Source organism: Rhinolophus sinicus, linkage group LG18, assembly GCF_036562045.2.
Source record: "Rhinolophus sinicus isolate RSC01 linkage group LG18, ASM3656204v1, whole genome shotgun sequence".
NCBI lineage: Eukaryota > Metazoa > Chordata > Mammalia > Chiroptera > Rhinolophidae > Rhinolophus > Rhinolophus sinicus.
Genome location: NC_133767.1, coordinates 757,815 through 773,192, shown reverse-complemented (window position 1 = coordinate 773,192; position 15,378 = coordinate 757,815). Strand labels below are relative to the sequence as shown.

The window sequence follows — 15,378 nt, the reverse complement described above, 5'->3', positions numbered from 1 at the left end:
TGGGAGTGGGCTGGGTCTTTCAGGAGAGCAGAAGTGAGCACAGCCTGCTGTCGGGTGTTTTGTTTCTATAGGAAGATGCTGGAGACATGTGGCGATGCCGAGAGCCAGCTGGCTGTGGAGCTGTCCCAGCACGAGGTCTTCGTGGAGCGGGAGATCGTGGAACCCCTGTGCACCATAGCAGAGGTGCGTGCTTCCGGGGCGTGGGGTGGCACGTGGCTCGCGGTGTCCCAAGCTTTCACAGGAATCGGTGCCTTTGGTACACACTTCTTTTTAGAAATGAGGGCAGTGAGTTGAGGGCATGCGGTCCTTCACCTAAGAGAAAAACCGTTTGTACGTGAGCGCTGTGCTTTGGAGGTGGAGCCGGGCTGGAGCATCCATCTGGTGTGTGCTGTTTCCTTGCAGGTGGAGATTCCCAACATCCAGAAGCAGAGGAAGCAGCTCGCCAAGTTGGTGTTAGACTGGGACTCCGTTAGGGCCAGGTGAGGCCACGCCGGAAGGGTCACCTGTCACCCAGCTTCTGTCGCCTCTCCAGCCCCCAGCTATGTCCCCAACACGGGCGAGAGAAAGACCATTCCATGCACAAATGGCAGTCTCACAGCGACCCGACGGGGAAGAGACAGGAAAGGGAAAAAGAAGCCTCAGTGTCCAGGGGACAGGAGGCGCTGGCAGGCTGTGTCACCAGCCCTGCTCTCGGCAAAGCCGGGGGGAACAGGCAGGTCTGTGCGGGCCCACGCGTCTGCGCCCCATGCGATGGCTCCCGAGTCATGCTGCTGCACTCCCCAGGGGCCACTCACGTCACACCAAGCCGGCCTAGAGGCTGCTGGCTGTGTGCTGCTGCCCAACACGGCCGGCGCGGTCCTGGCGGCCTTGGTGGTCTCTCCTCGGCGTGGGGGCTGGCAGCGGGGAGGCCGCCCCACCATCGGTCCTTTCTCCTGCTTTCTCACGAGGGTTGGCAGTTTTCTGTGAGGGGCCAGGCACTCAGTGTCTTCAGCTTCTCAGCTCAGCGGGTCTCTGTCGCAGCTGCACAGCTGTGCTGGGGTCACATATAGGCGGCCCTGGACAGCGGAGTGAATGAGTGTGGCCGTGTCCCAGTAAAACTTCCTCCACCCACACACTCCTTCGGTCCTCGCTGCACTCCTGTGAAGGGGGCAGGGCTGTTTCTGTTGGGCGGGGCATGGAGACGTGGCTGTCACATACTGAGTGTCTCCGTGTCAGGTGCTTGCATCACAGATTGAGGGAATCCCTAACGCTGCTGCCTGCCCTCGCTCCTGAGATGCCGCTGAGTATCAGACGCGCCACTAAGTGTTGTCTCCTGTGGGGACAGCACTGCACGAAATGCCCGGATCCGTTACTCCCCCCGCGCCCTCCTCAACTATTGCTGTCGTGTAATTGTTTTTCCTTTTTTTTTTTGGTCCTTTTGGCTTACTATAAAGGGAACATAAGTATTCCATATTAGGTTTGAGATTTGCTGTATTGTCTTTAGAATATTAACTTTTGCAGGTGTCTTTCGTTCCTAAAGCGCCTCCGTAGCTACTGCTTTCTAGCTGCACGACTGAGTGAAGTTCTGGCTTTTTACTGCTGCGAGTAGTCACAGGGCGGGGGAGTAAGACGAGTTGGGGAGCCAGGAACTGACTCCCAGTGGCACAGGGGCCTCCCAGATGGGAGCAGGAGAGCGACGGGGTGTTGACTGGCAAGGATTCTGTGACCGGAGGGGAGCAGTTTCACGGGCTGGTTTCCAGCAGTGGGGCTTCCGTGAGACAAGATGTGGTCCGTTCTGCTCCAAGTAGACATCTCCTCCCAGCATGACACGCGTCCTGGCTGGGTGAAGCCAATGGCCCTTTTTGCTTGCTCCCATTCTCAGAGGAGAAACCCCAGAGAAGCTGGCGTCCTGGGTACCGGTACCCGTCCCAGGAAGAATCGGTGTGGGAAATGAGTTTGTCTCCATTAGGACCCAAGGTTGAGTTTGTACAGCTAGTTCTCACATCCTGGCTGCCTGTGTGTTTTGCAGGTGGAACCAGGCTCACAAATCTTCAGGAACCACCTCTCAGGGGCTCCCATCAAAAATCGACACCCTAAAGGAAGAGATGGATGAAGCTGCAAATAAAGTAGAACAGTGCAAGGTACGGCCATAGGCACTTTCATCAACCTTGTGGTTTTCGCCAGTGGTGGCTGAAAGGTCAAACATTGTAAGTTGTTTAGTGTTGTACACACTTCTTGTCAGAATACTGTGAATGATATTAAAGGTGGTTTCATTTTCTTCCTTTTTTTTATTTTCCAAGACTCAACATTACTTTATAATCAGAATAAAGCATTATTTAAAAAAATTCAAGTAGGATAGTTTTTGAAAACTTGACAAAAATGTCTAAGCTTATTTAAAATAAAGAATGGGTTTTAAAAAGGAGATAAAACTATAGCAAAATATGTCATAAAATTACAGCAATTAATACAATGCACAACAGGCACAAAAATAGCTCAGGTTTCCTAGAACAAATGCTGTTATACTAAAAGATTGAATATATAGTAAAGGGGTCATCATATATCCATAGGGAGGGGAAGGATTATTTTTTAAATGTTGCTGGGACAATTGTTTTGAAATTTGAGATAAATATAACTTTCTATCTCATAAATTCCAGATTAGACAGTTAAGTGTTCACATTTTCTGTGCATATATCTATGAAAATGTTTATTCCAAATGTTATTTGAGGTGGTAAAGACATAGGTCTTTGATGACTTTTAGGATAATCAACTTCGAGTTGTCCTCCTCTTGTTATTCATCATTTTCCAAAAATGATCTTTGTATTCTACTAGACAGCTGTAGGTCTGTTATATTTTCGTTTATTCAGGTCATGCTATAATTCACTTTTCAAGATAGCGGACCTCAATCTATTAACTGCAGTAAAATGATTTCTTAAAAATAATATAGTCACTTAAAATTAACACTGAGCTCCCGAAGTCATGCATAGCCTTTGCATTTAAAAAGATGATATTCAGATAAATGCTTCTGATAAAATAGTCTCATGCTAGCTTATTCCTGTTTAGAAGAGTTTTAGCTTTGCCAGTGTCATTCACCCACTAGTCTTATTCATATCTGGTCTCACCTAGATCTTGGCTGTTGGCTACTTATGGGACTTAAATTTGGCTAGAAGTTTGGGAAATCTGAGTTCGTATATTATGGGCTGAGGTCTCTTGTCTAAAAATCCACACATGGCTTGTCACTTCAAATGGTGAAAACTTAGGAAAATAGTTTCTCTTTCTCTCCTTATGCTAACTTCTGGGTGATTTCTTGAGGTGTAAGTTCTGTTTCACTGATTCTCTCTCGTGCTGTGTCTGATTTGCTGTTTAAGTAGTTAACATGGAGTTTTGAATTTTATTGACTGTATTTTTCATTTCTAAAGTCCTAATTCTTTGTCTTTCTTGATAGTACGTTTTTCTATTTTAGTACTTAATTTTCAGTATCTTTAATTATTTTACATATACTTATTTAACAATCTTCTGGTAACTCTATTTTCTGAAATTGTGTGTGGGAGTTATAGGAGTTTGCTTTATAGTGGATTGTTTCCTCGTGTGTTTTGCAATTTTGTATTGTGAGCTCATTTTTTTTTTTTAAAGATTTTATTGGGGAAGGGGAACAGTGTGTACTTCCAGGACTTTTTTCCAAGTCAAGTTGTTGTCCTTTCTGTCTTAGTTGTGGAGGGCGCAGCCTCGCTCCAGGTCCAGTTGCCATTGCTAGTTGCAGGGGGCAGAGCCCACCATCCCTTGTGGGAGTCGAACCGGCAACCTTGTGGTTGAGAGCCTGCGCTCCAACCAACTGAGCCATCCAGGAGCTCAGCGGCAGCTCAGCTCAAGATGCCGTGTTCAATCTTAGTTGCAGGGGGCAGAGCCCACTATCCCTTGTGGGACTCGAGGAATTGAACTGGCAACCTTGTGGTTGAGAGCCCACTGGCCCATGTGGGAATCGAACCGGTGGCCTTTGGAGTTAGGAGCACGGAGCTCCAACCGCCTGAGCCACTGGGCCGGCCTGTGAACTCATTTTAAGAGGGACTTTATCTGTGGGGGGCCCTGGGGATTCAGGAGTGAGTCTCCCCAAAGAGTATCACCAGGGTGGGCCATTTTAAATTCAACTTCCTCAGTTTGTAGATTCCTGGACCACACATGTAGTTAAACTCAAACTTCAAACCCTCGTGAAAGCAGGTCTATGTTTATGAAATCTCAGGGAAATGTTTTATTTTCCCAGACCCGGACCCCAATCCAAAAAGATAAAACAGCTTGTTATTTCCACGTGCTGCTAGTGATTTGTTTCTAATCCACCCTTTATTGAGGGTATAGTTTCTCAGGAGTTTTATCTTGTGACACATCTGCACCTGTGTCAGTTACGGCTCCTCAGCTCACCAGACCCAAGGCTTCATCTTCTGTCTCCTGATCCCACGTGACTGCTAGACTCAATGCTTTGGCCACCAAGCCCAGCACAGACTCACAGCAGCTCAACCCAGCTTCTGTCCACGGTGGACTCTCCTCCCTGCTCCCCTCCCGTCCCCTCCCCTACCTTACCCTTCTCTTTCTCTTTTTATTTATTGTTTTGGGGGAGGTGGGGACCCATGAATTTACTTTGTTGCTTTCCTAGTTATTCTAAAAGAATGTTTGTTACTGCTCCTAACTAGATTTTCAGAGTTTTTATAAACAAGGGGCCTTCATGTTTATTTGTGCACCTTGATGTTGAAAAACAGAAGCTGGTCCATTAAAGATATGTGTGTGTGTGTATATATATATGTATGAAATTCAAATGTGTATGTGTATATATATGAACATTGAAAATATTATGTATATCCAATTGGCTAATCTATCACTTTTTAAAAAATTATTTAATTGTTATGTAATTCGTTTACATTAGTTAAAAAATACCAAAATATAAAATAATATACAGTAACAGTAACCTTTCTTACACCCTTGGCCTATTTCTACTGCCCTCAGCAGGTAACCACTGTTACTGATTCTCTGTTTTTCTTCTAGAGATGTTTTTATACAAATGCGGCAATAAAAGTAGAATACTTTCCTCCTCCTCCTTTTACCCACATAGTGACGTCCCGTAAGCAGGGCACCTACTGGCCTCTTCACATGGTGTGTTAGCAGTGTGCCTCGGAGACCTTCCTGTGCGGGTCTGTCACCAGCTTCCTCATTGCGTCTGCTGTCCCCACACTGGTGCTCCCCGTCTGCGGGTGGACCATTCCTCCGGCGCCGTCTGCCTCTCATTTTGCTCCAGGAGCGTAGAGGGTAGTTCTCACTGAGATGCCGTTTCCCTCAGTGACGTGCCTTCTCTTCACTCACCCAGGATCAGCTCGCAGCGGACATGTACAACTTCATGGCCAAAGAAGGGGAGTACGGCAAGTTCTTTGTCACGGTAAGCACTGGCCCGGACACGAGGAAGCGTTGTACGAATTCAGCCATGTCAGCTTGTTTTGCAAAAGATGTCATTTTCAGTTTTGCTCAGCCATTGTGTGTGTGTCCATCCGATGCTAATGTTACTTTTGTTTTTGAATGTGGGTCTGTTCTCAGTTATTAGAAGCCCAAGCAGATTACCATAGAAAAGCATTAGCAGTCTTAGAAAAGGCCCTGCCCGAAATGCAAGCCCATCAAGGTAACGTAACCTGCGTGCTGGCTGCCACCCCCCACTGCTACCTGTGCCTCTGTCCTTTGTCCCCGAGCCCTCTGCATGCACTGCCTTTGGGAGCAGCCTCTCTGCCTGGGAGGGTCCCGTTTCCCAGCATAACTTCATCTTTCTGGCTGCATTCTCTAATTTCTTCCAAATCCCATTAACACACTAACGGCACATTTTAAGTTCTTCTGAAATCTTCAGCTAAAGCGAAAGCTGGATCCTTTGGGGGAACACCTGTGTGTTTTTGTTTTCTAAGTGGGTTGGAAAACTTCTAGTCTCTCGTGGTCTTTTCCCAGGGCAGTCTCTATTCCCCGGGCCTTGATTCTGGCCCGTGCCTGCACGAGCTACGTGCTGGGACAGCTTTGGACGTTACGGAGGAATGTTAGAAGCCAGCCAGTCCTGATGCGCCATCATCACATACTTAATGGGGGTGGTAGAATCGTAGGGCCGTGGCCACTTCTCTCAGACCTCCTGCTCGTCTGGGCATGAGGCCCTTGTCTTTGCCACACAGACCAGCACATGGCAGATCTTACCCACAGCTCTGAGTGTGCTCAGCTCTGCCCTGCCCTTTTCCTCTGTTTGAACGTTACAGCTTTCTGTTCAGATTCTCTCTGATCTGCCATCAGGGCACTTAGCGGCACAGACCAGGAAGCATTGCTGCGGCAGAAACTACTCTGTTGTCTGTGTACCTGTGGTGCTGTTTAGCCTGTGGTGTAGACCCGGCCTGTGGTGCGTAGGTTCCCCCGGCAGAACGCTGGTCTTGAGCTGGAGGATGATGGAGGATGGTGGAGCCAGGGGCTGAGTGTGGTGACAGAGAGGGGGTGCCCCTGTGTATGTTGTGGGGGTGCGCACACACTGGCACCCTCAAGAATGCCACTTGTGCCCCAAGTTTTAGGAGGTCCCAACAGGTTTTGCTTTGTGCCTGAAAGTTTTTAGATTACGGAATTGGAAGGTTCTGTCCCCTGCCTCGCTGCAGTCTGCAGGGCGGTGTGGCAGTGTGTCCGGTGTGCTCGGCCGTTCTCCGCAGGACGAGTTGTCCTTCCTTAGCTGGTGACTGATGAGCGTGAGTCACATCGTCTCTAGTTGGTGACTGATGAGCTTGAGTGACAGTGCAGAGGAACAAAACTGCTGGCGCATGGCAGCCCGGCTCGGCGGACTTGCTGGACCGGCTCAGAGCACCGAGAGCATGTGGGGTACCTGCTGCATGCAGGGGACAGTGGGTACACATTGCCACCTTCACCTCTGCGGGGCTCCAGCTCTGGTCCAGAAGAGCTGACTAACAAGCACAAAGGGAGAAGCTGTCTTTAGCAGTTCTTTTTTTAACTCCGTTCTGTTTCTCTCCCAAGGCCATTTCCCTAGAGAAGTATGTCAGAAAGGCAGGGGGACAGGAGGGGACAGGAAGAGGGGAGCTGGCACGTGGGCACCGCCTGTGGAGGGAACAGGATGCCCTTTTCTTTTTCTCTGAGGGCGCGGCCTTCCCCGAAGCCTCGGCCCTCAGCCCCTTTACCTCTGCCTATCCTCGGACCTACCTCTCCTCTCAGTCCTGTCTCCTCTCCTTTTGTCTTCTCTGTTTTCAGAAAGACCCCGAGTGTCCTATGACAGAAAACAGACTTGACCCCACTGCCCCAGGCCCCTGCGCAGCTCTCTCACATTCACGGTCGGCGGGCCTTGTCCACAGGGTCCTGTCTAATCTCCCCGCCATCCTTCTGGGGGCTCCTTGAGTGGCTCATGCCCGCTGCCCCCTGCACCTTCCCACCTTCTCTCCGGGCACTTTGCAGCCTGCTTTCTTCTCCCAGTCACTCTGCTCTTGAAGAAAAGTAAAGGGCACTGTCGCTTGAGTGCAAAGGTCCAGGGGCTTAGTCGTCAGCCCTGGCGCTGGACACCACCTGGCCTTCTCCTGGCAGAGGTGGTTTCCCTCACATCTCCTGATAGTTGTCTCACTGTCGGGGCTGTTCTCTCCGTGCTGCTGCCCCCCCCAGACAGCAGCCCTCCGGGGGTCCTGTCCTTGCCCCATGTTCTCCTCTCCCACCTCTCCCTCTGTCCTCCCTGTGTCCTTGGAAAACCCTCGTTCTGACACCTGGGCTCCCACCTACATCTCGCAGCCCCCAGAGGTCAGTCACTTAATGATTGGCTGTCACCTTAGTGACTGTCCCTCACCCCAGTTGTCTTGTTCTCCACACACTCCCAGCGTGACGTCCGGAGCATCTGCCCATTGCCTGCTCATGCCCGTGTGGGATCTGCCCACTCCCACCGCCCCTCAGCTCCAGCTCCGTGTCCTCGTCACCTTGTGCTGGGCCCTGGGCCGAAGTGTCCGTTCCCAGACTCACTCCAGCTCCTGGTCTTTCCTCTGTCTGTTTGATTCTTGTCCGTTTTCCAAAGACCCGCCACGCTCCCCTCCTGAGGGCGCTCTCTGACAGCTGAAGCGACAGTGACCCCGCTATCTCCTGAACTGCTCCAGCGTGTGTGGTCTGCACCAGGAGTCGCAAACTGCCACATCACATTTAAAAACATTTTTGTGCCATCATTTAAAAATCAGACCCTTTCCCATCACAACCCTAATTTCTGGCTGTCCTTGAAAGTTCAGAAGGTCTGGTGATACCGGGTGTGCTGTCCCGCGTGGCAGCACTAGCTTTCGGGGGACCCCGTGGGCAGGCCCCCTGGTCCTGTAGGCTCTGTCTGAGACCCTGTCTACACCATCTTTCTGCTATGACTGCAAACGCGTCTTGTCTCATTCATTGCTGGTGCGTGTTTACATGTGTGTCCTGTGTCTTGTTCACAGTCAGACCGCTCTGACACCGAGGGTGGGGGTCCCTGTGAGCCCTGGTGCCTGGCACATAGTAGGTCTGTTGTTCAGGAGGCCCCTACCTGCGCCCGAGTTTGCCCCAGGACTTGTCTCCAGGTCAGCGGTTCTCACACCCACCCTCTGCCAACATTTTACCAAGTGTGGGGGGTACACACTCCCCAGGGGTCACCAGAAAGTTCCAGGAGGATTTGGAGCGTGTGACCTCTCAGCATCACGGCCCCCGGGCTGCTTCTCTGTTAGGGGGGGCCGGGCCAGAGTTGAGGGCACTGCTGGCTCTTCTGATTCTGTCCACTTCCCCTCCCTCAGCCCTTGCCTCAGCCTCTGCCACTTGCTTTTCTGTTGAATTTTAACTCTTCACCAGCACTTGGGTCCATGGATTGGTCGGGTGTCCCTTCTCTCCCTTCTCTGTGTGTCGCTCCCCTGCTGAGTGAGCGTAAGGGAACAGGGAATGCCGCCCACTTTGGATCCAGGGTTCAAACAGCAAAGGGGCGGGAGGACCCATGCCCATTACTGCTGTGAGGAGGGCGGGAGCCCTCCCTGTCGCTGGACACTTGTCACCAGCCAGTGCCCTCAGTGCTTCTCGTGCCTCCCAGGTGGTACTGGAGCCCTGCGGCCCCTGGAACGGCCCAAACACGGCCTGTTCTGGCTCAGTGCAGCCCTTCCCAGGTCCTGCTTCTGCCCTCCCGCCTCACTGTGTGTTTCTGCTGAGTGGCTTCTGGTCTTTCCTGGAACGAAGCAAAGGATGTGACCTGAAAGTGGCAGAAAGCCTCCAGCCCGGGCCGCTTTGGGGCTGCAGACACCACCTTCCCTCCTCCTGGGGACTTGGGGGACATGTTGGGGTGCAGCGTGCAGCTGTGCACCCAGCACGCGTTCACACTGGCGTCTCCCGTTTCCTATGGACACGCGTGGCTTGTGCTTGAAGTCTGAAGGTCTTTCCTTTTTCCCGCTGGAGGAGTCTGTTTCTTGTCTTCCTCGCACGGCTAGACTAAATTTCTTCTCGGGGAAAACTGTGTTCTGAGCATCGTGGTTTTTGCGCCAGGTGCCCACCTGTCGCGTGCTGTGTGGGCGTGAGGCCGGCGCAGGGGGCAGCGCCCCTTCTCCCCGCAGCTGCCACTGGTGCCCGGCAGTGCCGTCAGGCCTTCTGACCCACGGGTCAGCTCTCCTGGCACCTATTTGTGCTCTAGCAGAAGGCAGACAACAAAAGCAGGTAGAACAGACGGTTCACTTTCCCAAAGCCTCAGCACCAGTCTGGTAAAAGAAGTCTCCTTTGGTAGCTGGGGGCTGACAGTGCCTCGGTGACACCACGAGGTTGTCGGGTCTTACTGACTGGTTTGCTGCTCTAGATAAGTGGGCGGAAAAGCCGGCCTTCGGGACCCCGTTGGAGGAGCACCTGAAGCGGAGCGGGCGTGAGATCGCGCTGCCCATCGAAGCCTGCGTGATGCTGCTGCTGGAGACGGGCATGAAGGAGGAGGTGAGGGCGCCGGGTTCCCTGGACGTGCGGGCGGCAGGCCCCGGCCTCGCTCTCCGGGGCCCCAAGAAAGGACGTCATGGCTTCCCGCTCCCCCCAGAGGTTGTCCCTCCCCCCTTGCACACCACTGACTTGATTGGTCCTACTTGGTTGTTTCGTAATCACTGGCTGTGATTATGAGAGTGGATTTCGGACCCACCAAGGGACCGCAGCTTCCATGAGCTCCACTTTCTGTAGCAAGCGTCCTGGTGTGCAGTGCTGTGCCATTGGGGGTGAGGGCTCTTCCCGCTCTGTTTTCTGAAATCCTGGACCCCAGAAGAGCCCAGGAGCCAGGTGGGCGGGTCTCCCTGTGCCTCCAGTGGAGATGGGAGTTTGCGTGCAGGCTCATGCTGGGGCAGAGCCACAATCAAAAGGTCCTCGTTTTCCTTGTAAAAACTTTGTATTGAAGTGTAACGCACATGCAGAGACGTGTGGAGTGAAGGAACAGCTCGGTAAGTTTTCACAAACCGAGCCACCACGCAATCAGCACCCAGGAGCCCCCCTAGTGTTTGCTTCCAGTCACTACCCCGCCCTCAGTGCCCTGACCCCAACTTCCAAGAGCCTAGACCAGCACTTCTCGTCCAGGGGGGCCCGCTGTGTCCCCCTGGGGCCATTTTGATGAGGTCTGGCCCTGTCATCCAGAGGGTAGAGGCCAAGACGCTGCCAACACCCTACAGTGCACAGGGTGGCTCCCACTGCAGAGGTCCGCAGGTCAGCTCTGAGGCTGAGGCGCCCCGCCAGGGTCGGCTTTGCCGAAAACCCTCGCCTTCCAGTCTGGCCCAGCGTCTTCAGAGCCACCTCACCCGGTCGGCCCCTCCCGTGTTTTCCTCTCTAGGTACCACTTAGGGCAGCGAAAGTGACTAGCACGCTAGCCTGGCAGTTTGTCTTGCGATGTCTGTTGTTTAGAAGTTGTCCTACATTTAGAAAAATCTATAGCGCTCACCCGTGGCTTTTAAGTAGATTTCTAACAGGTACCAGGGCTCGGGCCCGCTGCCTGCTCTCTGCTCGGGCATGCTGGGTCCTGCCATCGGTCCTGCAGCCTGTGAGGCGGCCAGGGTGACCACGCCACAGCTGGGGGCAGCTGGAGTCAATCTCACTGCTGCTCAGTGTCAGGCTCACGCTTGAACTTGACGCTAGTGGCTTTTCATTGTCTCTAGGGCCTTTTCCGAATTGGGGCTGGGGCCTCGAAATTAAAGAAACTGAAAGCTGCTTTAGACTGCTCCACTTCTCACCTGGATGAGTTCTATTCCGACCCTCACGCCGTAGCAGGTGAGCCCATGGGGTGGCCCTCCAGGGGGTGGGCGAATCCTGTCTCTGACTGATGGCCAGTGCTAAGTCCAGCGTGGATTTTAGGTTTAAGTGAAACGGTCTCCTTAGACACGTAGGTGACAGAATGGGAAAGGTGTGTGTGTGTGTGTGTGTGTCTATGCCTGTTGTTTGGTTTTCTGATTACCTGGTAAAGGTGAAGGTAGCTGATCATACGAGTATTGGGAGACCATCTTGTATTTGCTTCCCTCCTCTCACCTCCAGCCCCACACCTGCCTGTGGAAGTGGATTTCATTTTCCACCATCTCTCGGTACATTTTGCCAGGGATAGAATTGTTTCAGGAGCATTTTCTTCTCTAAGCGCTGCCAATAAGTCATGATATGTTCTATATTTGGAAGGTTGTCATTGCGATCATTTCAGTTTGCACAAGATACGTGCTGACATTCCTAGCCTCCCCCCTTCATACTCAAAGGAAGTGTTAATGTTTCAGGTGCTTTAAAGTCTTACTTACGGGAACTGCCTGAACCGCTGATGACTTTCAGTCTATATGAGGAGTGGACCCAAGTTGCAAGGTGAGTTTAAAGAACCCCGAGTTTAAAACTTAAAGTAAGTGATGTAATGCTGTGTCCCATTTGAAAACCGTCTTACTCTCGGGAATCATAAAATAACATATTTGTGAACTAACCTGTGCCTCTGTTCTTAAGTGTGGGGTGAACTACTGAGCATTGTGGTCATTAGTGTGGGCAAGGAATTGGCTGAACTGTGTGTGATGTGTGGGAATGAAGACCTAGCGGCCCCCCATGAATGGCGTGGCTGGTCGAATTCACCAGCACTATTTCACTCTGAGTCAGTCCGTTTCCAAAGCCGGGGGTCTTTTCTGACTGAGGCTTCACTGTCAATGTCGCATGTGAACACAAGTACTACGGGTGTGTTTCCGTGAAGGTTTATGGACAAAATTGTTTTTTCTCAGTGTGCAGGATCAAGATAAAAAACTTCAGGATTTATGGAGAATCTGTCAGAAGTTGCCACCACAAAATTTTGTCAACTTTAGGTACGTACGATCAGCACTCTGCCAATTAGGCCACCACATGGCAATGACTGGAGAGTGAACATAGGTTCAGCCCCCAGCAGAGGGGCCTGCTTGGCACGTTTAGAGTGCTGCGGGGTCACCTGGGGCCACTGAGGCACCTGATGCATCACAGCTGAGCCGCCGTCCTTCTACCACGGTGGCAGCTGGTGGGGAAAAACTGTGAAAAGTTTGGTTGGCCGTATGTGGGACCCACTCCAAACTGGTATGTAAAAGGCAAAAATTAATCATTGTACTTTCTGTAATGTCTTCATACATGCTGCAGAATGTATTTTAAAGAGAGCACAAATCATCCTATTATAAACTTTGAAGAAACGGACATGATGGATTACTTTATGGGATAACTGTGTTGCTAAGAAAATTTACCATAGAATAAATTTCTGGAATTGAACCTCTGTTTCCCCTTTGACTTAAAACGTAATTTTGAAGACGCACAGAGAGAAGGGAAGTGGTCGCCAGCCCTTGGTGGTAAAGTCGTCCAAAATCACAGAAACTTTTGTAAGAGGCCTTGGTCCAGAATGGCAGATGCTTTCCTGCTGAAAGGCCAGTTATGTCACCTGACCTGTAAATCCAGCCTTGGGCTGGGTCACGAAGCTAGGAGCACTGTCCCTCTTCACACCGCAAGTGTCAGCCTGGCCTTCGGAGTGCGCTAGTACGCGTAGGACCCTCACTGACCACGTCACACCCCCAGGTTGGATCTGCGGCTGGTCTGCATCTAGTCGGTGTCCGGTGGTGGGGACTGAATTCCAGTTCTCGGTACTTTGAGATTTGGCCTTTTGTTTTATTTTACTCTTATAATTTTCACTAATTGTTTTTTGAATAAGAATACATTTCCATGGCTCAAAATTCAGGAAGTGTACAGGGCCTGTCCCCTGCCTCCCAGTTCCCCTCCTGAGACACAGACACTGGCTGTGTAGCTGCTCAGCGGGCGGTGGTGCGTGTGTGAGCAGACACGCGTGCAAATGGACGTGCATTCTCTTCTCGCTCAGCCCCTGCTTCCCCAAACCAGACGGTAGTGTCTTCTGTGTACGTCCTTCTTCTCCTTGGCTCTTGTGCTTAACACCCATGTTGGGGATTTTTCTACATCGGTGCCTAATTATTTTTTATGGCTGCGTGGTACTCTACTGTCTGGATATACTGCAATTTGTTTAATTGGCCCCCTATTGGTGGATAGTTGGGTTGTTCTCAATTGTTTGATTTTTATAGTGGAAGAGAGTCCATTTCTGTCGTAAACTGGATATTTTTATGATGACAACATAAAGCATTTTCAAATGCAATTTCCTTTAAGCAATATCCCTACACTTCTGTTCTTTCCTATGCTTGTATATACTCTTCTCTTCCTTTTACTGTGTTTGTATGCACTGTGTTTGTCTGTATTGAAGCCACTGTTAATCACACTGTAATTTATTCAGGGGGAGAGCAGGCAGGGCCCAACGGAGAGATGGATTAGAAATATACAGCGACTCGAGGGTGAAGCCCTAACGTCCGTTCTCTGAAACGAAGCACAGATGTTTGTAAACGGTGTAACTGAGGCGCAGTCTGCAGCTGGCACTGAGTGATATGGGCAGGAAGATGGCATCTCGGCAGGTTTCTCAGCAGATGCCCCCTTTTCTGTCCCCCCAGGTATTTAATCAAGTTCTTGGCAAAGCTCGCTCAGACCAGTGACATCAACAAGATGACGCCCAGTAACATTGCCATCGTGCTGGGCCCCAACTTGCTGTGGGCCAGAAACGAAGGGTGAGTGGCCTCGCCCTACACCGTGGGGTTTTGCTCCTGCTTTCCACCGGGGGTGTGGAAATACAACACAGACACCGCCGCCCAGACGCATGTAGCATGTTCTGCAGTTGGGCTTTCCATTTCGCTGACGTTCTCGGAGCCCTCTGTGAGCTGGGGCTGGTCCCTGCGCTGATGCGCAGGATGTAGAGACGTTGTCCCAGCTGTCACCGGCCCGGCTCACGGGCAGTGGGCAGGTGACCCGGTGCAGTGGTGTGTGCAGACACCACAGACCTTACGAAGCGCGATGCAGAAAGGAGAAGGTTCTTTACGAATATTCAACATCATAAAGTGAAATGGGAGAGAAGTTGACACACAAAGTTAACTGCGTACTTCATGTCTTAGAGCAAATAAATTCCAGGTCGCCCAAAGGGTTCAGTATAAAAGTGATACCCTGAACATGGCAGGTAGACCTTTGTTAGCTTTTGGGACAGAGAAGGATTTTCTAAACATAAAAGCAGAGCAAGAAACAAATTTAAAATGTGACAGATTTGGCTGGATGGCAGCTAGGAACTTCTGTGTGTCAGAAAGCTCCTTAAATAAACAGCCATTCCCAACCTGGGAAGGAGTTCCTCCAGAAGGATTCTGAATGTATGACAGGGTCTTGGGAATCAGTAGACAGTCCGTCCTCAGAGAACGTGAGTGGATGGCTCCTCTCGGACTGGACAGGACCCAGGGGGAGGGGAACCAACAGGTGCATCTTCTCCGTTGAGCTGGAATTTGAAAGGAGCTAGAACTTTCTTCAGGGCTGGAAATTGGGGTGAGAATGTTCCTACTGATGGGGAGAGAGGTCAGAGCGATAACAGGAGAGTGGACAGAGGTTTGGGGTGGTCAGCCCTGGGACCCAGCTTCCTGGGGGTCCAGGTCGTCACTTACAAAATGAGACGACATGACGTGATGTTACAGTCCCCGTGTTGGAGAGATGGAGTTAAACGACAGAAGAACCTGAGGCAGTGGCATGTGATGGGCGCGGGGTAAACGTGGGGGCTGTGCACCGATTGTCCTCATCGCGTTCCCACCCAGAACCAGAACCAGGAGCATGACGGCCAGGATGGTGGCGCTTTCTCTGCTTCTGAGCCCTGGCGTTCAGACTTTCAACTTCTGGACACGCATATGGGAACCAGCCTTAAAAATACGAGTAGCCGTGAGGGCTCAGGTTTTTGGACAGAATCAGAGGGACACAAACAATCCACACTCTCGTTACATTTTAGGCAAAGTTGGTTCATGGTCATGTAGAGTCTTAGAGTAACTGAACGTGGGTCATGTGCCCCAGTGGGAAATGCAGCCCCAT

The 15,378-nt window shown here is 51.2% G+C and overlaps 1 protein-coding gene across 10 annotated transcripts in view; it reads left to right on the top strand.

The window, feature by feature from the left end:
* ARHGAP17 (Rho GTPase activating protein 17) overlaps window positions 1–15,378 on the top strand; it is a 63,451-nt gene that overhangs the window by 32,941 nt on the left and 15,132 nt on the right. For all 10 annotated transcript variants that reach the window (XR_012493177.1, XM_074322878.1, XM_074322879.1 and 7 more), the window contains exons 5-14: window positions 72–183; window positions 403–479; window positions 2,009–2,120; window positions 5,327–5,395; window positions 5,551–5,632; window positions 9,797–9,924; window positions 11,118–11,229; window positions 11,718–11,799; window positions 12,198–12,278; window positions 13,938–14,051. Coding sequence is in view for 9 of the 10 variants with exons in the window: in XM_074322878.1 (XP_074178979.1) it covers window positions 72–183; window positions 403–479; window positions 2,009–2,120; window positions 5,327–5,395; window positions 5,551–5,632; window positions 9,797–9,924; window positions 11,118–11,229; window positions 11,718–11,799; window positions 12,198–12,278; window positions 13,938–14,051 (969 nt within the window). In the remaining variant the exon portion in view is untranslated. The remainder of the gene's footprint in view (window positions 1–71; window positions 184–402; window positions 480–2,008; window positions 2,121–5,326; window positions 5,396–5,550; window positions 5,633–9,796; window positions 9,925–11,117; window positions 11,230–11,717; window positions 11,800–12,197; window positions 12,279–13,937; window positions 14,052–15,378) is intronic.